This window comes from Nelumbo nucifera, chromosome 5 (genome assembly GCF_055504915.1).
Source record: "Nelumbo nucifera cultivar China Antique chromosome 5, China Antique-T2T, whole genome shotgun sequence".
Classification (NCBI taxonomy): domain Eukaryota; kingdom Viridiplantae; phylum Streptophyta; class Magnoliopsida; order Proteales; family Nelumbonaceae; genus Nelumbo; species Nelumbo nucifera.
The window spans coordinates 63,501,126-63,527,261 of record NC_142653.1 but is presented as its reverse complement, the minus strand read 5'-3'; the positions used below and the strand labels follow the sequence as shown (position 1 = coordinate 63,527,261).

At 37.0% G+C, this 26,136-nt stretch overlaps 1 protein-coding gene across 2 annotated transcripts in view; it reads right to left on the bottom strand.

The window, feature by feature from the left end:
• Window positions 1-489: 489 nt before the first annotated feature.
• Window positions 490-26,136, bottom strand: part of LOC104588626 (FAD/NAD(P)-binding oxidoreductase family protein) — a 93,001-nt gene continuing 67,354 nt past the window's right edge. The window contains exons 8-9 of one of the 2 annotated variants that reach the window (XM_010246644.3): window positions 4,751-4,987; window positions 490-1,047 (exon numbers count right to left, since the gene is read on the bottom strand). In XM_010246644.3, coding sequence (XP_010244946.1) covers window positions 733-1,047; window positions 4,751-4,987 — 552 coding nt within the window. In that variant the 3' untranslated portion in view covers window positions 490-732. Of the gene's footprint in view, window positions 1,048-3,161; window positions 3,352-4,750; window positions 4,988-26,136 lie in introns of those variants that run through there. The other variant, XM_088889045.1, reaches the window with a different exon arrangement.

The window sequence follows — 26,136 nt, the reverse complement described above, 5'->3', positions numbered from 1 at the left end:
GGCTTTTTTATGATTAAGTCTTATTTATGCTCATCTAAAACTTATATTTATTGTTATTAATATATAAATATATATATATATATATTATAGGATTTATCTAAATTTTCTAGTCTATTCATGCATATCTTGATTTTTCGTCCATTTCCATGCGCATCCAAAGCATATCTCAATACATATTTTAGAATTGTCTTCCTGATACACTTTGCATTTCCAATATTTTGAACCTTGGTAGCATCAAAACGGCTATAATGGCGAACTTTAGCCAACAACCATCATCATAAAAATGGTAATCAATCAGGTCGGTTTTCATCAAAATTTAACCAGAGAGGTTTAGTGATAAAAGATTTTTCGATATCATGTCTTTACGACATCATATATTTCTAGAATTAGGATTCAATTTAGTTGGGATAAAATAACAGTGGACATATATTTTTCTACAGCAATGTCCTGTGGCTGTTTAATGCATGTCATAGATTACACGATACAAAGTTGTACAAAAAGAAATGCAATTGTTTGCAATACTATTACCTGAGAAAAATGAGTATGAAAACAATATACAAATAAATAGAACTCGTTTGAACTTGTTTGCCCGAGATTTTATACCATACCATTACGCCAAGCAGTGGCCCCGGTTACCCGAGATTCTATACCATTACACCAAGCAGTGGTCTCTATGATTAAACCAATCAATGAAGTAAATTGGGACAAAGAGGCCTTGTATGACCAATTCAATTAAATTCCAATGGCATCGAGAAGCTGAGAGTGTTGAGAGACAGAGACCAGTGAGTTGGCAACGATGGCACCACTAGCAGCAACTGCAGGAACTCCAATACCTGGAAAAGTAGAATCCCCACAACAGAAAAGTTGTGGGATTGGAGTTGATTGTCCAGGAAAACTGTCTTTGCCAGCTTGTATAGCTGGCCCATATGTACCTCTATTCCTCCTAAGAAACCTCTGATGTGTCAGTGGTGTTCCTACTAACTTCACCTCACATTTCTCACGGCGAAAGCCTGGACCAAGTGCACGTTCCACTGCTCTCCACATTACCTAAGATCATGAAAGAGTCAACAGAAATGCCTCATTTCATAAATCTTAATAGATTCAAGACTTTGTTAAAGGGTAATATTGTTCAGAGACAGAACTTTACTAGTTAAATATTTCTTCAATTAGCAGTTTAAATATGTACGCTTTTTTTTGTTGAAATCAACTCAATTAAGCCTTATCCAATCTATATTTTTTCATCAGCTACACCAATCCTGCTCTGCATGTCAAACTGTCCAGAGACAAATTGATGTGGCAGCCAGAGTAAAAAATGGAGCTTTTTTTTGGGATTTTTATGTAACTCTGTATTTTCAATTTATTTTGGACATTTTACATTTATGTGGGTCCAACTTATTAGTTTGATTTCTATAATAATAAATTAAATTGTCTATGCGTGTGTATAAAGCTGCATAAACATGGCTAATGATGAAATAATGCGTTTGAACTTTTTCTACAATTTTTTTATACATTTCTGTGATCGTAATAATTTTTATTTATAACACTTATTTTTGTTTAATATGATGAATATATTGTCCCCAAATGTTTTCTGCAAAACTTATGTACTCTTTTTGTAATTATTTTATAATTTTACCTTTTTAATTCTTTATTATTTAATAATGACATCAAGGGTTGACATATCTGATCTAAAAAGCTGAATTGTTTGATCTACAACCAAAAGGGAAACGATTTCATTTTTGGATTAGTTTTAAATTTTTTATTTCATTTTCATCATCAATAAAAACAATTATTTTTAGCACATTTGTTTTTCATTAATATGATGAATATAAAATATTAGAGATGTGATCAGTTTTTTTACATTTTTTTTTTGTAATTTTTGTTTTTATTTCTATTTCATAAAAATGTAACTATGACATCATGGGTTGACCCATTTAACCTAGATGGTTGAATTGTATACCTACTTCCTAGGCATTAGAATTGTTTCCTTTTTGGATCGGTTTTAAAAAGCATGGGTTTTGTATTGTCAAAAGTACTGGATATAGATCTAATTAATAGAATTTATTGATGAGAAAAATACCTTATATATAGGATATAATGAAAGAGAATGAGAGTTAATACCTCAGAGAGAGAGAGAGAGAGAGTTGAATGAAGTGAAAAATAGTAGTTCAAATTACATTTTCTGCCCTCACAGTTAGTAAAGGACCAAATTCATTAACAAGGATATTTTAGTCAAATAAAAGTTTCACACGGATTTTAAGGCATAGTTATCAACTATGCAAGAATTACCAATCACTTTTAAAATATTTCATATGAAATGGTCTTCCTCAAATGAAAAACAATGCAGAACACTTGGTAAAATAATGAGGGTGGATTCAACAAAACAATGCATTGATCCTAATTCTGGTGTAAACACTCCAGCAACTACAACTACTACTCTCTTAACTCTGACATGAGATGAGGAATTCTCACTAAAGACCTATGCCTATTTCACTGCTGTCTCTTCATCTTCCATCTTCCTAACCCTTTTTCCATTCTTACCTCAAATTCTTTCTTTCTTCATTTCTCTCTGATTCTCTTCTGATAGTTACCATTATAGAATCCAAACAACTCACTTTATTCTCCCTTTAGCAGTAAGATGCTAAAAATCTTTGATCTTGATAGAGGTTGCATTTATCTCACATGAAAGGGTTGTTGGTTTCGGACTTTCTTGGGAGGAATACTGACCATTCTCCAATGTGCAAATTAATAAAATAAACAATTTTTCTTTTTTTGGTCTCAAGAAATTAGCTGAATGTGCAGAAAGAAGAGGAAGAGAAAAGAATGACAGGAGGAAAGCAGCAATTGTGGGATGTGTGAGCAGCCCCTTTATGTTTATATATTAATCTGAAAATGGATAGGTAAGGACTACCTATCATTAACAATTTTCTCCTCTATAAGAATCTAAACTTCTCAACACTGCCCCTCAAACCGAGCATTAATATTAATCACATCTGGCTTGATTACATAATTGTCAAGTTTAGATTTAACAAATCCTTTAGTGAATACATCAAAGAGCTATTCTTATAAAGCATTAAATGGAAGACACACATCCAAAATTCACTTTCATTAAAATGAAACACCTGTTATATGTTTAGTTGTATCATGCTGAATTGAGTTCTGAATTGTATAGAGAGTTGCCTGATTATTACAATACATTATTTTCGGTTTTCATATCATATTCGATCTCCAATCCACCAAGTATAGAACATAGATACAACATCTTAAACACTACATATGTCATTTCCCCATTATTCAGTCTCAACACTAGACTGAGCCACAACAGACTACTTGCTTCTCCAAGAAACTAAGTTTCTGCCAATCAAAGAACAATACCTTGAAGTGGAGAGCATGATATTTACAGAACCAGATCAATTAGAATTTGTTAATGCCTCAATAATGAGGCCTTGATTAGCAATGAAATCTGTTCTGTAGTAATCAAGTGACTGTTCCTGAAAGCATTCACATGCTAGCCAATAATACTTATAAGATATGATTATGTTAGGATATATCATGCATAAATCACCTTCTGACCAGATGCTGAACATTCCTCTTATCTTTGAGAAGCATGCCATCTGATGCAAACAGTCTATGGCTTGGATAAAAAAGTATATTAACTAGTCAAACAACCAATTTACTAGTATCATTGAACAAGTCAAAACACATTTCCTCTAAAAGAAATAATCTATGCTTGGGTTGAGGTAGTTGGATTGAGCTATCTCAATCATTAGGAAATACTAAAACTCTCCTAAGTTGTTTAATTTCAAATTCAGTAGTATGGTTTGTAATATTAATATCGATGAACATTTCACCATGTAGAGTTGGAGATATTTTGGAGATATTTTGCTGATTTATCTAAGATATTTGGAAAATCTAAAAAAAATCAGCAAAGTTTTCTAGAAACCTGATGGACATTTCTTAGTTTAGGTCATTGGGCTTGGGCTCGTAAGGTGGCTGAAACCCAAGTCAAATTAATGACAACTGTTGGGCTGAATTGTTAAGACAGTGTATGCCCTTGGCTCCAATCAGATTATTGCATACAAACATTTATGGGTAAATGAATAAAGTACGTTATTGTTTTATATTTAAATTGGTGTGTTTTTTTGAATTATTTAACTGGACAATTACGAGACTCATGTTAGTTTAGAATGTTCTCAATCATTGGATAGACTTAGGGAGTTTATCCTAACAATGTTGACATTGATGTGTTGTTGAATTGGTGGAGTAGCTTTTCTCAGCTGCTATGGTTAGATCCCAAGCTCAACTAGTGGGTGTTTGGAAGAAACACTGAACCCCGACCAATTTTCAATTATTCTTTGGACCTCGGAGATAGATGGGCAAAACTAGAAGGTTTCACTTAACCCTAAACTTGATTATGATACTGCACTAGGTTTTGGATTGAACCATCTTTGATATGCTAACCAGTGAGATCCATCAAGGGTCAAATATTTGGGTATATTGGGACAATTTAAGAAATTACCTGAGACAGAGAGAGAGAGAGAGAGAAGACAGAAGATAAACAATGGAGTCACTATCTATTGGAATTTAGATTATGATATGGTAAAAGCGGAAAATTAAGATGATAATGGTAAGAAATATTATGAAGTATTTTTCTTTTCATGAACTCTGATTCAATGTTTCATGCTGTAAGGAACTAAATATGACCAAAGAAGAATAACATAGTGCTAAGACTGTGATACTGATATTTAAATACCTCTGAGCGTTCAGCTTTTAGTCTTTTATATTCAGAGCTTCTGCGGTCAAGGCCTTCCCATAACCCAAATGGTTCGGTTCCTGGTGTATAGGCATGCAATACATGTTTCCCTAGAGGAGCCAAATCTGGACTCAGCATAGTAGGTACAGAGATCAAAACAACGTTCTGATCAGCATCAACTCCTCTTTTCCAATCATTTACAACAATGTGATGGATTCCCAAGTCTCCAGGGATACCCTGATCAAATAACACAAAAAATTTTGAAAAGGTTATTAATAATATATCCAATATGGCTAATATGAAACCAATTATTTTCCAATAAAGAGTAATCACAATGTTAACTAAATAGTAAAGGTAATGGTTATAACCTCAGAAACAGTGATGGGAAAACCCAATTTGTAATGTTTGCAGCATTGACAAAGATTTATTGCAACAAAAACATCTATGATTCATAAGCACACAGTTCCAAAATGTGATAGTTTAGATATTCTACATACCCATCTTAAGTAATAATAAAACCTGTTTAAAGTGCAAAATTAGTGAATGAGAAAACAGGAGGATGACATAAAAGACTATTTATTGCCTAGGATCAAGATGAAGAAAACAAAGTATGCAGGTTCAAGAAGTCCATTTATGATCTCAAACAGTCACCTCATGCCTAGTTTGAGAGATTCAATAATTCATGCAAGCTCAAGAAGTCTAATGATATATGGCATGATCTATTTTGATGAAGAAACCATTGCCAAAATTGGGATGCCATTTGCTCTATTTTTCTGGACTGTAACACTTTATTTTAGAAAAAAGAAAGAGAATAAAGCAATAGAATTACAGGCTCCAACTCAAGCCGCTTTGATATCAGTCAATAATCATCATCATCGATGCCTTATCCCAACTATATGGGATCGGCTACATGAATCCTGTTTCACCAATTCGTTCTATTTAAAGCCATACCCATTGTTAAATTATTAGTGCTTAAATCATTTCTTACTACTTCTACCCATGTCCTTTTTGGTCTACCCCAAGCTCTTCTAGCCCTTTCAATGTGTAACAAATCACTTTTTCTAACTAGCACAGTTGGTGGTCTTCTATGCACATGACCAACCATCTTAGTCTACTCTCTCTCATTTTATTACCTATTGGAGATACTCCTAGGTTCCTACGGATATCCTTTCTAGTTTTTCCACTCATCCATCTTAACATTCGCAATTTTTCCATTCATTTTCTGGACATGTTATTTCTTGACTGCCCAACACTCTGCTCCATACAACATAACTGGCCTTACAACTGTTTTATAGAATTTTCCTTTTAATCTAAGTGATATTTTCCTATCACATAAAAGTCAAGATGCACCCCTCCATTTTGCCCATCTTGCTCAAATTCTTTGGGTGACATCCTCCTCAATCTCTTCCTTGTTATGAATTATTGAACCAAGGTACTGGAAATGGTCATATTGAGTTATCTCTTGGTCTCCAATACTAAGTGTATCTTGATTTACACTCCCACTATTACTAAATTTATGTGCCATATACTCAGTTTTAGTCCTTATTTTAAAACCTCTTGTTTCTAAGGCATTTGTCCATAAGCTTAATTTTGCATTTAATCCTTCATTAGTTTCATCAAGTAAAACAATGTCATCCACAAATGACAAGCACCATTGAACTTCCTCCTGAATATGTTTAGTCAATTCATCTATGATCAATGCAAATAGATAAGGGCCAAGTGCTGAACCTTGGTGAAGACCCATAGCAACTCTAAATCTGAAGTCTCTTCTACTGGTGTTCTAATATTGGTTGTTGCCCTCTCATACCTATTTTGAACCCATTTCTTTTCTGTTGAAATAGTTTATTTTATTTTTTCATGTTTATTATTTTCTGTCTTGTTAGGGTTTAAAGTCTTTTTTATTTTCTGTTATTGTACTTTATTTACAGCAGGGGCACAAGAGTCTTTTTCCCTTTTATTTTAGACTCCCTATAAATATTAATAGAATCTGGCGCCGCTAGAACTATTCCATGGTCGCCAATCTCTCTTCTTCTCTTCTACCTTCTCTCTTCTTCTTCTCCTCCCTTCTCTCTCATATTTCTAGTCGGCTTTACTGTCAAGATGGTATCAGAGCGGGATTATTGATTGTGAGAGCAGATCGAACAAGTTTTCTTTCTATTTCGACTTTCTGAATTTGGGCAGAATAGAGAACTGAATCTGGGCTGAACAAAACTGATATACGAGTGGTACAGTCCTTTTTTTCTCTTTTACCTTTCTTGGTCGTGTACCAAGAGAAAAATCAAGTGAATCTGGGCTGCTGAATGTTGTCAGACCTTTGTGAGGTTTATACCTCTTTTTTCTTGGATCATGTGATCCTGTACCTGTGAAAAGGTGACTGTAGGTCACAGATGATCTGTTATCTCCAGTTTTTGGTATGATTACAAGTGTTTAACGATCTCTCCTGATGGTTAATGTTCTTAGACATTCTGGAAGGTTGGTAGGTTGGGACTGTTAACTCGTACAGGTCTGAAATCAGTCTGATCTTGCCTTTTTTTTCTGGAAATTGGTACTGTTTCGTGCTTAGTTTGAGTTCAAACTGAAGTGTGTGTGGACTGATTACTTGTGTGGAGTAAAAGTTTTTTTTTTGTTTTTTTTGGTGTGAGGGATCCTAAGTTGAGTGTTGAGACTGAAATTCTTTTTTGACCATGTCCTCTGAGAATTCTGCTACTTCGGGGGTTTCGGGAAGTCAAAGTGGAGTGAGTGGGGGAATGGATATAAGTTTTCCCATGGCTGTAATTCCTTTCGATGGACTAAACTACCTTGAATGGTCTAGGGGAATAAAAATCTACATCACTGCTAGGGGGAAAATAGGATATATTAATGGGAAAGTGAAGGAACCGTAGAATGGAAGTTCTGAATATGATAGTGGAACCAAGAAAATAGTATGGTGATGTCATGGCTCTTGGTTTCCATGTTGCCACAAGTAAGAAAGACATTCATGTGGGCTGAAACAGCTTGTGAAGTATGGGAACAAGCAAAATCTACTTATTTAGAGCAAAGGCATTATGCCAAGATATACCAACTGCAAGCTGAACCCTCCACTTGCAAACAGGGGGAGAGGAGTCTCTCAATGTACTACTCAGATCTGGCATCAATCTGGAAAGAACCTGATCACTATCAAAATGTGAATTGGAAATGTGATGAAGATGCAAAGGCATACAAGTCACTTGTCTCTCAGCAACAGGTATTTGCTTTTCTTTTGGGGTTGAACCCTTCATATGAGTCCATTAGAGTACAAATCTTGTGAAGTAAAGACTTACCATCAGTTCAGGAGGTTTATGCCTTAGTCCAGTCAGAAGAGAGTAGAATAAGTGTGATGAATTGTGTAGAGGGGGAGTCGGTTTCCCTAGCTATCCAAGGAAGTATAAATTCTAATGTCGGAGGCTCCTTTAAGAAGGGTGATTCTCAGAAGAGAGTGGATGACAAGAGTAAACTTTGGTGCACTCGCTGTCAAAAGACAAGAGGCACCAAAGATACATGTTGGGACCTCCATAGGAAACCTAAATGGGCACAGGAATTGGGTAAGAAGTCAACAACTAATTAGAGTAAGAAACTAATCCAGCAGAATCAGAAAAAATATAGCTCAACTAATATGGCATCTCAAGAGACTAGTCCCATGGTAACTCAAGAAAGGTACCATAGTTCTGACCCTAAGGAAGAGATTATCAACTCCTTTCGTGACCATTTGGAGTTATATGGTAGGACTCATCGCCAGATGGATTTTAGTCCTACTCCTTCTACCTCCTTTGCGTCTACATCAGGTAACATTGCCACTGCTTTCCATGTGTCATCTCATACATTTGATTCCCCTTGGATAATTGACACTAGAGCCTCAAACCATACAATTGGTAAGTCAAATTTATTTTAGGCATATAACCTCCTCTTTGGGAGAGATAAGATGAGACTGGTTGATGGTTCATTTTCCACCATAGCCAACCAAGGAACCATATCTCTCCCACTTGTCCTTACCCTCTCTAATGTGTTGCATGTTCCTAAATTGCCTATAAATTTGCTCTCCATTAGCAGTATTACTCACTCCAACTATTCAGTTACTTTCTTTCCGTCTTCATGTGTGTTTCAGGATTTGGCCACAGGGAAGACAATTGGTAGAGGAAGCATGGTGGATGGTCTCTACGTGTTGGAGAATAAAGTTGGTCTTGTGGCTACAGAGTCCTTGAGTTCGTCTAGTGAGAGCCAAGCCTACTTACAGTCGTCTTGGTCATCTTTCTTTTGAGTCATTAAAAGTTATGTTTTCAAAAGTATTTAAGTCTTTGTCAGTTAGTAAGTTGTAGTGTCAGACATGTCAATTGAGCAAACATTGTAGAAGTTCTTTTTCTTTAAGAAATAAAAGATCTGAATTTCTATTTCATATTGTCTATTATGATGTTTGGGACCCTATTACTCTACCTATTGAGGTTGGACATAAGTACTTCATTACTTTGATTGATGACTACTCTAGATATACTTGGGTTTACCCTATGCGATCTAGAGATGAAGTGCCAAAAATTGTGAAAGACTTTCAATGCATGGTTTTCACTCAGTTCCAAACTGAAATTCATATTTTCCAGTCGGACAATGGAAAAGAGTATTTCCATAGTGAACCCACGAAGTTCTTTGCTTCATGTGGATCTCTTCATCAAAGCTCTTGTGCTAGGACACCCCAGCAAAACGGTGTTGCTAAAAGGAAAAACTGTCACCTTTTCGAAGTAGCTCATGGTTTATTACTCCATATGAATGTTCCAAAACACTTTTGGATGGATGTTGTTCTGTGTGCTACATACATCATCAACTGTATGCCATCTCGGTTATTAGAGTATAAGGCCCCACATCTAAAATTCATATTTTCCAGTCAGACAATGGAAAAGAGTATTTCCATAGTGATCCCACGGAGTTCTTTGCTTCATGTGGATCTCTTCATCAAAGCTCTTGTGCTAGGACACCCCAACAAAACGGTGTTGCTAAAAAGAAAAACCATCACCTTTTCGAAGTAGCTCATGGTTTATTACTCCATATGAATGTTCCAAAACGCTTTTGGATGGATGTTGTTCTGTGTGCTACATACATCATCAACCGTATGCCATCTCGGTTACTAGAGTATAAGGCCCCACATCAACTTTTGTTTCCTACAGATTCGTTGTCCCCCATTCCAATGCGTGTTTTGGGTGTCGTTGTTTTGTTCATAACAAGCCCCCTACTCGTGGTAAACTTGATCCTCGTGCTATTCCTTGTGTTTTCCTTGGTTACCCTTTATCTCAAAAGGGTTATTGTTGCTATGATCCCACCTCACGCAAGTACTATGTCTTGCGTGAGTAGGGTTGAGGATAAACACACCCAGGCTTAGACTCAATTACCTCCAGATGTAATGAAGGAAGAAATTGATGCATTGCACAAAAATGGCACTTGGGAGTTGGTGGATCTTCCTGAAGGGAAGGAACCAGTGGGACGCAAGTGGGTGTTCATAGTGAAGCATAAGGCTGATGGAACTGTTGAAAGGTACAAGGCCAGATTGGTGGCAAAAGGTTTTACACAGGTATATGGAGTAGACTATGCAGAGACATTTGCTCCAGTAGCCAAGATGAACTCTATTAGGATTCTTCTCTCATTGGCAGTAAATCTTGACTGGGAACTTCACCAATTGGACATTAAGAATGTTTTCTTGAATGGTGACTTAGACGAGGAAGTGTACATGACTCAACCTCCAAGTTTTTGTACCAAAGGCAGTGACCAGAAGGTGTGTAGGTTAAAAAAATCTTTATATGGGTTGAAGCAATCACCTTGGGCCAGGTTTAGTAAGTTCCACTTAGCAGTTCACCAGATGGGGTTCAAACAATGCCAATCAGACCACACATTGTTTATGAAGAAAGGTGAAGGGAAAATTGCAGCTTTAATTGTGTATGTGGATGACATAGTGATCATAGGAGATTGGGAGACAAAAATACAAAAACTGAAGAAATTCTTAGCCACTCTATTTGAGGTGAAAGATCTAGGACCCTTACGTTATTTCCTTGGAATTGAAGTTGCATGCTTTCAAAAGGGAATTTTTATTTCCCAACGAAAATATGTACTAGATCTACTAGAAGATACGGGCAAGCTAGGGGTGAAACCAATTGACTCACCAATTGAACCTAACCATCAGCTGGGAGACAATCGGGGAGTTCTTGAAAGATGTGAAGAAGTTTCAGAGACTTGTAGGGAGACTCTTATATTTGTCTATCACCAGGTCTGATATTGCTTATGCAGTGGGTGTCCTTAGTTAGTTCATGCACAACCCTAGGACAACTCACTTTGAAATTACCGAGAGGATTCTTAGATACCTCAAGAAGTTTCCAGGAGTTGGTTTGCTGTTCCAAAAACATGGACATTTAAAGGTGGAAGTATATACTGATGCTGATTAGGCAGGGGCAGTCGATGACCGAAAGTCTACCAGTGGGTATTGTACCTTTGTAGGAGGAAATTTGGCCACCTGGAGAAGTAAGAAAGCAAAGTGTGGTGGCTAGATCCAGTGCTGAAGCAGAATACAGAGCTATGTCTCATGGAGTTGCTGAAATCATGTGGATAAGAAACCTATTAGGTGAACTGGGTTTTGCAGTTAACAACCCTATGTCACTCTATTGCGACAATAAAGCTGCTATCAACATTACTGCTAATCCAGTCCTCCATGATAGGACGAAACACATTGCAGTGGACAAGCATTTTATTAGAGAAAAACTTGTAAGTGGAGAAGTGTGCACTCCATATGTCAGCTCAGAAGAACAACTTGCAGCCATCTTCACCAAGGGTCTTCATCATGTGCGGCATAATGATTTGTGTGACAAGTTGGGCATGATTGACATCTATGCTCCAACTTGAGGGGGAGTGTTGAAATAGTTTATTTTATTCATTGTTTATTATTTTCTATCTTGTTAGGGTCAATTTGGTTGGTTTAAAGTCTTTTTTATTTTCTGCTATTGTACTTTATTTACAACAGGGGCACAAGGGTCTTTTTCCCTTTTATTTTAGACGCCCTATAAATATTAATAGAATCTGGCGCCACTAGAACTATTCCATGGTTGACAATCTCTCTTCTTCTCTTCTTCTTCTCTTCCCTTCTCTCTTTTATTTCTAGTTGGCTTTACTGTCAAGATTTTCCAAGACCCACCATATTATCTCTATAGGAACTCTATCATATCTTTTCTAGATCAATGAACACCATATAAAGATCTTTCTTCTGATACCAATTGATGCAACTTTGAAACCAGTTGATGTAGAACAAATAAGAAGAAAATGAAAAAAATTGCTCAAAGAGAAATTAGAGAGAAGAAAGAAACAAAATGGACAATGGAACTTTATTAATATGAGGAGGGATAACAAGAAGGCAAACAAGTTGGGGACTCACTCACCCAAGAGAGGCTCTCTTCACTCTGAAAATATAGCTTTAGGATTTTCAAAACAAAGGTAAGAACTTGGATACTCAATGCTTACAATTACAAAGCTTTATATAGAGAAAAACAAGTCATTAGAGAATTTAATGTGAAACTAGTTGTTGAAGCTTTTAATGAAAAGCTAGCTATTAGAAGTTCACTAATGACTAGCCATTAGAAACCCACTAACCAGACTAGTTGTTCAAAGCCCATTAATGCATTTAAATGTAAGGTCCACTTGTCTTATTATTTGAAAATGATTTTCTACTTATTAGAGCACAATTTTAAACTGCACTAATCCCCCCCTCTTGAAAAGAACTCATAACTCTAAAAGAATGATTTACTTTGCTACTTTTCTTTGTTCTTGATCCTTTGATAGGCAATTGATGGTATAAATCTTTAACATGGATTGAAATTTCTTCATTATGTCTCCTAGCTATTGAAACATGTTTCTTGTGCTTGAAGATAGCTAGTTTTTTCTTCAATACCCATTTAAAACTATGAGAAAATGGTCTCCAAAAGGGTCATCATACACCTACACAAAGGTGCAGCCGAAACTTTCTATTTGATAAGTGTTGTCTCTATCACTTTGAAATTCATTATTGGTAATAGAAGAGTCTTATGTTGATTTTCAACTTGACCCTTAGTCATTTTTTCCTCACTTATTGAAGAATTAGGATGTGTAGGAAGCTTCATCGACTGTTCTTTTTAATTTTTAACGTTTTCTAGAAACTCCTATTAGTCAGCCATTTGTTGCACTTGAAAATAGATTCAAAGAGCATTCCAATAATATATGGGATGACCTATTTTGATAAAGAAATCATTGCCAAAAGTGGGACACCATTTGCCATATTTTTAGGGACTGCAACACTATGTTTTAGGAAAGAGGAAAAGAATAAAGCAATAAACTTGTAGGCTCCAACTCAACCCACTCCAATATCAATTGTACAACTCTGAAACCAGTTGATGTAGCTCAAATAAGAAGGAAAATAAAAAGAAATTGTGTAGTGAGAATGGGCCGAATGGGCCTTAGTGTCTTTATTTCTTTTAAGTATGTTTCAAGTTTATGTTCTTTCAGTTATGAGACTCTTTTGTTTTGTTTTGTTTTATTATTTCTTTCAGTTATGAGCCTCTTTAGTGATGGCTGCCCCATTAAGGGATTCCAAGGAATTGTACTCAGTTTGGAATTAAATGAATTAAAGATATCTTGGGGGGTAGAGAGAAAGGATCGGACTCTTCTCTTCTCTCTTCCATTCTCTTCTTCTTCCACAGAATTCTGCTGAAACCTTTCTTTCTTCTTTCTTTTCTTCTCTTTTTCTTTATTTTCTGAATTATTGCAGGTGTGTTTCACAACATGGTATCAGAGCAGTTTCTCACCTACAACATCTTTCTCCTTTCTTAGCCCATACATAGTGTGTATAGAGAACTTATTGGCTGATCAATCAGCAGAATATGTAACCCAATTAGGAAGGTTTTTGGAGAATTTTTTGTGGAGATTTTCATCCTTAGTTGAAGCTCAAAGCAGGTTCTTGGAGATTTTTTCCAAAAACCCAGAGAAATCTTATTACAGGTCCTAGAGACACTTTGAAGCTGGTGCTTGGGGATCAAAGGGGAGCTCTTTTATTTCTATTAAAGGGAAGTTTGGGTTGGACAGAGATCTGGAACCTCTGGTAGGAGCGGTTGAAGTTTCTCTCCTTTTCCCATCCTATTGGGTCCTATGAAACCCTAGTTCTAGGTGGTTGAAGAGTAGTTATTTGCTTGGAATAGCAAATCTATCATAGTAAAACCCTAATTTGATTTTCATTTGCATCTGTTCATTCAATGGAACAAACTGGAGGAGAAACCAAATATCACATAGATTTCAGGTTTGGACATGGAGGCTAGTTGAGACTCTATTAGGAGCAATGACCATTGTGAAGTTGGATGGAACCAATTATTTAGCTTGGTCTTAGTCAATTAAAATACATGTGTGTAGTAAAGGGAAATGAGTTACATTATTAGGAGTAAGAAGAAACCAGCAGTGGATGACCCTACCTATGAAAGGTGGATGCAAGAAGACTACATAGTAGTAGGTTGGTTAGTGAACTCTATGCAAACACATACTAGTTAGCACTACCTGTGGATGGAAACTACAAAGGAAGTGTGGGATAGTGTGAATAATTTAAGATAGGGAGAGAAGCCCTTAGCCGTCTACTTTTCCACACCAAAATGGAATAGCAGAGAGGAAAAATAGAACATATTGTGGAAGTTGCAAGGAGTATTCTTTTTTCTATCCATGTTCCTATGAAATTTTGGGGTGGTGTAGTTTTAACAACCACTTATCTTATCAACTGTATACCTTCCCTGGTCTTGGGATTAAAGTCTCCTTTTGGAGCCCTTTTTCTTGATGTTGAGGTTTTCTCCATTCCTCTGCATGTCTTTGGTTGCACATGCTATGTCCACATTCCCATTTCCAATAAATATAAGTTTGAACCCAAGGCTCAGAAGTGCATCTTCCTTGGTTATGCCTCCACATAGAAAGTTTGATCCCATTAGTGGCACCCTGTTTGTTTCCATGGATGTCACCTTTGCATAGGCAGTACTGTTTTGTAGTCATCCTTTTGAGGGGGAGAGTCACTTGAGTTATTTTCTTCACCCCTTCCTTTTCCAGTTCCAATTGAGTCTTGGGTCAAAACCTCCACATTTACCCCCACTCCCATGGAGGGATCCTCTCCTTCAAGGTCTTCCATTCCTGCTATTCCCCCTCCTCCTACTAGTCCTCTAGTTTTTAACACTCATCCTTTTCTCTAGAGGTGGTACCAATAGAAAAGGCTAAGGTAGACACAAGTTGATCCCACATCTCCAATGAGTCTCAGGTGCTTCCAATCACTAAAGAGACAACAAATCCGACATCTCCACCACTAGCACCCTCATTTCCAGACCTTGACCTACCCATTGCTCTGAGAAAGGGTAAGAGGAAAAGTACAAATCATTGCATTTCCAAACACCTTTCTTATAGATTATTGTCCTTATCCTACTATTCATTTCTAGCCTTCATTTCCCAATGATTGAAGCCTTAGCCAAACCAAAGTCGAGGGATGCCATGAGGATTGAAATAGAAGCACTTCATAAAAATAATACTTAGGATATTTTTGACTTGCCAACTAGGAAGAAACTTCTTGGGTGCAAATGAGTTTACACTATCAAGTATCATGCAGATGGTTCAATTGAGAGATATAAGGCATGTCTTGTTGCCAAGGGATATACCTAGGTGTATGAGATATATTACACCGAGACTTTGTCTCTAGTTGCTAAAATGAATTCTGTGAGAATTCTTTTATCCTTAGCAGTGAGCTATGATTGGCCTCTTCATTAGTTTAGTGTTAAGAACACATTCCTGAATGGTGATTTCATTGAAGAAATATATATGTTCCTTCCCCTGGTATATATGGAAAGGAGATGCAAGGTACGGTATGCAAATTGAAGAAGTCACTTTAGGCTTAAAACAATCTCCATGTGTTTGTTTTGATAGGTTTAGGGTCACTCTTGTTCAGTTCAGCTAGACTTAGACTCAATCAAACCATACCCTCTTTGTTAAGAGGAGAAATACTCTAGTCACATTTCTTATTGTTTAAGTGGATGATATTGTTGTTACTAGTAGTGATACAGAAGAAGTTAATGATCTCAAGTTCATCATTCTGAATTTGAGATTAAAGACTTGGGGGAGATGCGGTATTTTTTGGGCATTGAGGTTGTTAGGTCCAAAGAAGGTATCTTTATTTCACAACGGAAGTATGTGCTAGATCTTCTTACTGAGATAGGAAACTTGGTGCTAAACCTGCCTCCACCCCTATTGATGTGAATCATAAACTCTTAGCTAATGATGAAGAACTTTTTAGTTGACAAGGGAGTGTTTCAGAAATTACTAGGGAAACTCTTTACCTATGTATGACTCATCTAGACATTTCATATGTTGTGAGTGTAATCAATCACTTTTGTTTCTTTTAAGTGGTTGATGAGCTGGCTGCCCACTTAAGGGTAGAGTTGTACTTAATCTCACTTAAGTTAGATTAAATAAAAGATTAGTGAGAGAGGTGAGAAGATTATCGAACTCTTTTCTCCTTTCTCTTCTTCTTCTTCTCCATCTTCTTCTTTTCTGCTGTAATCATCATTTTTCTTCCTCTTTTGTTGCTGTAATCAGAATTTAATCAAGTTTGAAGGACAGGTTTACATTTTGGTATCAAAGTGGTTCTTTCTCCTTTTTTGTTTTCCTTTCTTTTCCCATACACCCTTCAATTAGAAGAGTGTATGGAGAGATAAGTTTCTGATTTATCAGAGGACTGTTTGCCTAGTTGATAGAGGATTTGGAGAGTTAGAATCTGGCTGTAAATTTCCAAGAAGTGAAGCTGCTGTTTTTCTACCCAAAACCCTAGCTAACTAGAGAGATTTCATGTTACAGGTTAAGGAGAAGAGTTGGGTGTGGCTCTTAGGGCTTAGGGGGTTCCTTTTAATCTCCAAATGTGGGTCGTTGAGGTTTGAAGAAGGTTGGAAAGTTTTGATAGGAGCAGCTACTTCTCTCTTTCTCACAGGTAGTCAGGTGTAGTGAAACCCTAGATTTTGATCTTTTGGGTACTGGACTGACCTCATTTAGACCCATAAAGACTAACAAAACTTGTTTTTTGAATTTTGTTTGGTCAATGGAGAAATTTGGAAGTGAAATAAAGCGGGCTCCGATATCCGGGGTTGGTCCAACAAATTCCTTTTTGACTAGAGTGACTACAATTAAAGTATATGGAACAAATTACCTAGCATGGGCACAATCTATGCGAATTTATGTTTGTAGTAGAGGTAAAGTGAGGTATCTCACAAGCAGTAAGGAGAAACCTACAGAGACTGACTCTACAAATGATAAATGGATGTAGGAAAACTACACAGTGATTGGATGGTTAGTCAACTCTATGCAGCTCTATATAAGCCAACATTACCTTTGGGTGACATCAGCCAAGGAGATTTGGGGTAGTGTTACAGAAACATATTCACAGAAGTTAAATGTTGCAAGAGCCTATAAGTTGAAGAATGATGTAAGCAATCTAAGACAAGGGGAGAAGAGTGTAGAAGTTTACTACTCCATGTTAAAGTCATTGTGGAAGGAGATTGATGTTATGGAGACAGTTGTATGGGAGAGCACCAAAGATGCAAAGACATTTAGGAAAGTAGTAAAAAGAAATAGGGTGTTTCCGTTTCTTATAGGACTCAACCCTAAGTTTGACATTAGTAGGCAGAATATTCTGGCTAGAGATGAAGTCACCTTTGTTGAAGCATATTCTATGGTGAGCAATGAAGAGAGTAGGAACAAGTACAGTTATAGGGATCACCTTTAGAACACTTTGCACATGTTGGAATAAAGCCGAAAGGGCTGACTAAGAAGAAGTGATATATAATACTATAAGAAACCGAAGCATACTAAAGACACTTATTGGAAACTTCATTTGGATCTTTTACTGGAAAGGTTTTGGAACAACAACAACAACAACAATTTTAAGAATGGTCAGATAGGGATGCCTAAGAATGCAAATGTTGCTACAGTGCCTGAAGGTGGAAATAGAGAAAGTGAAGAAAAATCAGCTATGGAGCAGCTGATAGTAATAAAGGCAAAATTTGAATGGTACAAGAGGTTATTTAATCACTTGGAGACCATTGTTACAACATCCAACCCTTCAGGCAACACCTCGTCATCTGCATTTGCTCAGTTAGGTAATCATGATTCTACAAATCATGCTATTGTTTCAGGTAATCATAAAATCCCTTGGATTGTTGATTCTAGTGCATCAAACCATATGACCAACATATCTAACCTCTTTTGTACATATCAGCTCCTCTCTGGTAGAGAGAAGATATCCCTTGCTGATGGGTTTCTTATTCCCATCTCTGGAAAAGGAGATACCAAAGCCTCTGACACCCTTGTTTTGTCCTCTACTCTTCAAGCGCCAAGCTTAATACCAAACTTTTATCAGTTAGTAACCTGACTAAACCCATAAGTTGTAGCATAACTTTCTTTCATACTCGTTTTGTTTTTCAGGACCTGAAATCTCCAAGGATGATTGGGAGTGACCATGAGGCGAATAGAATATACTTATTGGATACACCTCATAGAAGTCTTGGACCATCTAATGGAGTGGCTCTGGAGTCTATTGATAGAGTCATGTTATGACGTTTATGTTTTGGTCATTTACCTTTTTCTGCTTTGAGTCATTTGTTTCTCGACATGTTTAAGGGAATATCTCTATCGAGTCTTCATTGTGAGTCATATGAACTTGCAAAACATTATAAACATTCTTATTCAATGAGTAATAAAAGATCTATTCTCTTTTCCATATTATGCACTCTAATGTGTGGGGACCATATCATTTACCTACTATGGAGGGTTAGAAGTATTTTATCCTTTTTATTGATGATTTCTCTTGCTATACATGGATTTACCTTATGAAATCTTGGGATGAAGTACCAACTATTATGCAAAAGTTTCATGAACTTATTCTTAACCAATTTAACATGGATCAAAATATACCGATCTGATAATGCTAAGGAATATTTTGAGAAGAACCTTTCATCCTACTTTGATGCTTTTGGAGTCATCCATTAGAGTTTTTTTCCTACACTCCACAACAGAATGGAATGGTAGAAAGGAAGAACTTTCATGTGGTTGAGGTTGATAGAAGCCTCCTTTTTTCATCTCATGTTCCTATTAAATTTTGGGGGAATGTTGTCCTTACTGATACATACTTAATTAACCATATGCCTTCTAGGGTTCTAGGTTTCAAAACCCCTTTTAGCCTTCTATTTCTAGATGAGGATCTCTTCTCTCTTCCTCTCCGAGTTTTTGGGTTCACCTGCTATGTACATGTTCATAGTCATCAGAGACACATTTGAGCCTAAGGCACACAAGTGTGTCTTCCTAGGATATGCCTCAACACAAAAGGGATATTGTTGTTTTGATCCGGTAAGTGGCACCCATTTTGTTTCTAAGAATGTTACATTTGCTAAGTTTATTCCGTTATTTGGTACTTCTCCTAAGGGGGGGAGCATTCTGAGGAGCTGTTTGCTATGTCTCCGAATGTTCCTCTTCTACTTCCTATTGAGTCATCTACTTTTGTTGTGCCCCTTCCCATTGTGTCTACTCCACATGTTCCTTCTCCCCCTCCTCCAACTCATCTTCCCACATTCCCTTATCATCCTATTGTCCAAAGGTGATACCAAAGACAAAGACTCTGGTATGAATAAGTTGTTTCCACTCGTTCAACAAAGCCTCTTGCACCTCCCATCACTACTAAGGTCATAGGTCATCCTTCCTCTATTCCTTTTGATACCTTGACCTTCCTACTGCCCTCGACAAGGCAAACAGAAGTGTACAAGACATTGTATCTCCAAACACCTGTCCTACAACCTTCTTTCCCTAGAAGCCTTGTCCAAATAAGAATGAAGGGATGTTATGATGACTGAGCTAGATGCTTTGCATAAGAACCATACCTGGGATATTGTGGACTAGCTTGAAGGGAAGGAACAAGTGGGTTGTAAATGGGTGTTAACTATCAAATATCATTCTAATGGTACTATTGAGAGATTTAAGGTTTGGTTGGTTGCTAAAGGCTACATTCAGATGTATGGTATTAATTACCTTGAAACTTTTGTTCCTATGGCTAAAATGACTTCAGTTCGGGTTTTGTTATCTCTAGCTACTACTATTCATAAGCCCCTTCACCATTTTGATGTTAAAAATGCCTTCTTGAATAGAAACCTATATAAAGAGGTTTATATGTCTTTATCTCCAAGGGTGTATGGGAGGGAAATGCAAGGGAATGTGTGTAAATTGAAGAAGTCCCTTTATGGTCTCAAACAGTCTCATAAAGCTTGGTTTGAGAGATTCCAAACTGCCCTTGTTTTTTTGGTTACACACAGACTCAATCTGACCATACTTTATTTGTGAAGAGAAGTAATTCCTTGGTGACTTTTTTTATTGTTTATGTTGGTGACATTGTGGTTACTAGTAATGACACCCGGGAAGTGAGTTAAGCTCAAAAGGTTTCTTAACACTGAGTTTGAGATCAAAGACTTGGGGGCTCTCAGATATTTCTTGGGAATTGAAGTTTCTAGATGTAAGGATGGTATTTTCATTTCTTAGCACAAGTATGTTCTTGATCTCCTTGCAGAGACTAGCAAACTTGGTGCTAAACTAGCCTCCACCCCTATGACTTAAATCACAAGTTTTCTGTTACTGATGGTGAATTGTTGTCTGATAGGGGAGTGTTCTAGAGATTTCTTGGGAAGTTGTTATATCTCTACATGACTCGGTCGAATATTTCCTATGCAGTTAGTGTCATTAGTCAATTTATGCAATCTCCTAGAGATACACATTTAGCAGCTGCAGAGAAGGTTTTGTGTTACTTAAAAGGCATTCCAGGAAAAGGCATCTTGTTTGTCAAGCATGGACACATGAAGTTGGAAGCATACAATGATGCTGTCAGGGCTAGATGTATTGATGATAGGAGATCCACTTTAGGATATTGTGCTTTGGTAGCAGGGAATATTGTCTCATGGAGCAGTAAGAAGCAGTCTATAGTAGCCAAATCTTCAGCTGAAGTAGAGTACAGAGCAATGGCACATGGAGATTCAAAATTATTGTGGTTGAGATCACTTTTGGGAAAGTTGGGTATTGACTGCGAGAAGCCAATGATACTATATTGTGACAAATAGACATTTATCAACATTGCACATAATCTCATTCAACATGATAGAATTAAGCACATAAAGGTTGATAGACATTTTATACGGGAGAGAGTTGCTTCAGGGTAAGTTTTTTTGGCATTCATTGCTTCAAAGGAGCAGTTGGCTAATGTCTTGACCAAAGGTGTTCCAAAAGCAAAATTGATACACTATATAGGCAAGCTGGGCATGATAAATATCTATGCTTAGCTTAAAGGGGAATGTAGAGAGACTAGGCTGAATAGGCCCTAGTACTTGTCTTTTATTATGTAATGTTTTGTTTATGTTTTATTTGTTATGGGCCTGTTAACTTCTTTTTTGTTTCTTTTAAGTGATTGATGAGTTGGCCACCCACTTAAGGGCAGAGGTGTACTTAATCTTAGTTAAGTTAGATTAAATAAAAGACTAGTGAGAGAAGAGAAGATTATTGAACTCCAAACATCTATGGTAAGGAAATGCAGGGCAAAGTGTGCAAATTGAGGAAACCACTTTATGGCCTCAAACAATCCCCATGAGCTTGGTTTTATAGATTCAAAGCTACACTTGTTGAGTTTGGCTACACATTGACATAATCTAACCATACTTTGTTTGTTAAGAGGAGAGGTACTTAGATTACCTTCCTTATTGTTTATGCTGATGGTATTATGGTTACATGCAGTGGTTAAATGGAAGTTTAGGCACTCAATACCTTTCTTAACTCAGAATTTGAAATTAAGGATTTAAGGGAGTTGAGATATTTCTTGCAAATTGAAGTTATGGAAGTATGTGTTAGATCTTACGAAGACTAGGAAACTTGGTGCCATGCAGTGGTTAAATGGAAGTTTAGGCACTCAATACCTTTCTTAACTCAGAATTTGAAATTAAGGATTTAAGGGAGTTGAGATATTTCTTGCAAATTGAAGTTATGGAAGTATGTGTTAGATCTTACGAAGACTAGGAAACTTGGTGCCAAACCTACATCTACACCAATGCCAATCATAAGCTCTCAGCTAATGAAGGTGAGTTCTTGGCAGATAGGGGAGTGTTCTAGAGATTTTTAGGTCAGTTACTATATCTTTGTATGACAGACAAATATCTCATATGTTGCCAATGTGATTAGTCAGATTATGCATGCCCCTAGAGGCAAATATGGTTGTTGTAGAACAGGTTTTGCGATACTTTTAGGGAACTTTGGGAAAGAGTATTCTCTTCTATAGGCATGGACACATAAAGTTGGAGGCTTATATGGATGACGATTGGAATAGTAGTATTGATGATAGAAGATCTACATCTAGTTATTGTGCTTTAATAGTGGGGAACATTGTCTCTTGAGAAGTAAGAAGCAATCAGTAATAGCCAGATCTTCAGCTGAGGTAGAGTATACGGCCATGGCAATTGGAGTTTTAGAGTTGTTATGGATCAAGTCACTTCTAGAGGAGATGGGTATTGCATATGATAAGCCTTTAATGCCATACTGTGATAATCAATCTGCAATTAGCAAAGGAACAATCTAGTTCAGAATGATAGGACAAAACACATTAAAGTAGACTGGAAGTTTATAAGAAAGAGTGGCTTCTAAATAAGTTTGTCTTCCTTTCATTACCTCATAGAATAGCTAGATAATGCTTTAACTAGGGGTGGCCACGATCTGAGCTTGAGCCCGATATATAGGCTCATTTGCTAATCGAGCCGAGTTCGAGCCCAATGAAGCTCAGTATACATACATACAATACTAATCAAGCCTAGTATAATAAATAAATAATTTATATACATACATACAATACATATGCATATACATATACATATACATATACATATACATATACATATACATATACATATACATATACATATACATATACATATACATATACATATACATATACATATACATATACAAATATATACATATACAATAAATAATTTTTATTATATATAATAATATTTTTTATATATAATATTTTTATTTTTTATGTATAATAGTAAATAATTTTTATAATTATTTTTTTGTATGTATAATAAAAAATAATTTTTATAATTCTTAATTTTGTGTAGGTAAAATAAAAAATTATTTTTATATGTATAATTTTTAACTTTTAGAAAAAGCTTGGCTTGTAGTCGAGCTCGAGCCGAGTTGAGCTCGAACTTGCAAGCTTTTGAACCGAGCCGAGTTCAAGTCAAGCCTCTAGCTCGAATTGAGATCGATCTTGAGCCTAACACTTTCTGCAAGCCGAGCTCGAATGACCAAGTATTCGACTCAGCTTGGCTTGGCTCGAATCCACCCCTAGTTCTGACCAAGGGTGTCCATAAGAGAAAGTTATAGCACTATGTATGCAACCTAGGCATGATTGATATACATGCTCAGCTTAAGGGGGAGTGTAGAGATAATGCGTTGAATGGGTCATAGTTCATTATAGTAGAAGTTGTTGAAAGTTGTTTTAGTGTGATCTTTGTGAAGAAAAGAAGAAGAAGATGAAGAGTTTCAGCAAGAGAAAGAAGAAAAGAAGTAGGATGTCGCCATATTTGAATAGTACTGAGCGTCAACCCCTCTTTAATTTATATACTTAAATAAAAAGAATGAAAAGTACAAAGATACCCTTAGTAGGGTGGCTACTTTAAGTAGCTAAACAGTCACAACATAAACTTAACATAAACTAATGGGCCTAAGGCCCAATAACTTCCTAATTGAATAACTTAAATAAAAAATAAAACAAAGTTGGGCCCAATAGCTTAAAATCGGCCCAAACTCAACACTCCCCCTCAAGTTGGGAGTAAATGCCACACATTCCCAACTTGTGTAGATCATGTTCCAGCTTGTTTCTTGCAACACCTTTTGTAAGAACATCAACAAGTTGCAAATCAGAAAGAATGTATGGAAAACAAACTTCCCCTGAAGTCACCCTTTCTCTTATGAAATGTCTGTCCACTTCAATGTGCTTTGTCCTGTCATGCTGAATTGGGTTGTGGGCAATGTTAACTGCTACCTGATTATCACAGTACAACATCATAGGTTCTTCTGCCTCAATACCAATTTATCCTAACAAGGAATGGATCCAGAGAAGCTCTGAAACTCCATGTGCCATGGCTTTGTATTCAGCTTTTGCACTTGACCTTGCCACAACTATCTATTTCTTACTTTTCCACGAAACTAGATTGCCTCCAACAAGAGTGCAAACTCCTTATGTAGATCTCTTGTCATCTAGACATCCTACCCAATTAGCATCTGTGTAAGCCTTTAACTTCAACTGTCCATGGTCAGCAAATAGTATGCCTCTACCTGGGTATCCCTGCAAATAAGCAAGAATCCTGTCAACAGCCTCCCAATGCTGGATTAGAAGAGATGTGTACAATAGCTTGATTATCAAAACATAATATCATGGGTTTGTCAACTGAGAATCTCATCTCTTGTAACAAGTTATTCAACCATACTAGTTCACATGTAGTATGAGCCATAGCCCTGTACTCAGCTTCAACACTGCTCCTTGCCACCACTGTTTGTTTCTTGCTCTTCCAAGTTACTAGATTGCCACCAAGGAAGGTACAGTATCCTGTACTTGATCTCCTATCTGATACAAAACCAGCCCAATCAACATCTGTATACACTTCTATCTCAAGAGTTCCTCCACTCTTGTACAGTAGACCACGACCTAGAGCACCCTTCAGATACCTAACAATTCTTAGAACTGCTTCCCAATGAGGAATCCGAGGATGTTGCATAAACTAACTCACCATACTTACAACAAATGATATATATGATCGTGTGATAGTCAGATAGTTCAGTTTTCCCACCAACCTCTTGTACCTTCCAAGATCATCAAATTCCTCACCAACATCCACACTCAACTTAGCATTTGGTTCCATAGGTGTCTCGGCCGGTTTAGCACCTAACAGCCCTGTTTCTTCAAGTAGGTTAAGGACATATTTCCTTTGACATAGGTTAATTCCATGCCTTGACCTTGCAACTTCTATTCCCATGAAGTACTTCAGCTTACCCCGATCTTTTGTGTTGAAGTGATCCTGAAGGAAGTTCTTCAACCTGTCACTCCCAGTTATGACAATATCATCCACATACACCACTAGCAAGATTTTCCCATCTTTTGAGTCATGGCTGAACACGGAATGATCTACCTGACATTGTTTCACCCCAAAGTTCTTCACTACTTCACTGAATCTACTAAACCATGCACGTGGAGATTGTTTCAGCCCATAAATTACCTTTTTAAGTCTACAAGCCTTACCATCCTCCCCTTGAGCAACAAACCTTGGTGGTTGCTCCATATATACCTCCTCAACTAGATCACCATGTAGGAAGGCATTCTTGATGTCAAGTTGCAAGAGAGACCAATTATACATTGCTGCCAATAAAATCAATACCCGAACTGAGCCAGTTTTAGCCACAGGAAAAAATGTCTCCATATATTTCACACCATACAACTAAGAATAGCCCTTGGCCACTAACCTGGCCTTTAATCGTTCCATACTGCCATCTGAAAGATACTTCACTGTGTAGACCCACTTACATCCAACAACATGCTTACCAGGAGGGAGGGTAGTAAGTTCCCACATGATATTGTGCTATAAAGCAGACAATTCCTCTTCCATAGCTTGTCGCTACCCTGGAGAGATAAGAACTTCCTGGATAGTTTTGGGAGTGGAAATAGAAGATAACAAGGGTATAAAATGGTGATGGGAAGCAGAAAGGTGGGCAATTGAAACATAGTGAGAGATAGGATGAGATGTACAACTACATTTACCTTTCTGAAAAGTAATAGGAAGATCAAGGTTCGAAGGAGGAGGTGCAACCATAGGATCTGTCAACGAGGACTGAATTGGTGGCCGCTCAGTAGTTCCTGCACGGGAGAGGAAGGTGAAGCAACAGGAACCAAAGGAGGGGTATCCGCCACTGGAACAGGAATCATGGGGAGGGGTCCTCAACAAGAATAGGAAGGGGGACCACGGGGAAGGAGGAGGGACCTTAGTACTTGAGAAAAATGGAACTAATTCAAAGAAAGTGACATCTGAACACACAAATGACTTCTGAGAAGTAGGGTTATAACATTTATACCCTTTTTGAGTCCTAGAATATCCAAGGAATATGCATTTAGTAGCACTTGCATCTAACTTGTCTAAACTAGGCCCCAAATTTTGAACAAAACAAACACACCCAAAAACTCTCGGGATAAGAGGAAACAGAGACAGAGTGAGAAACAAAACTAAGAAAGGGGATTG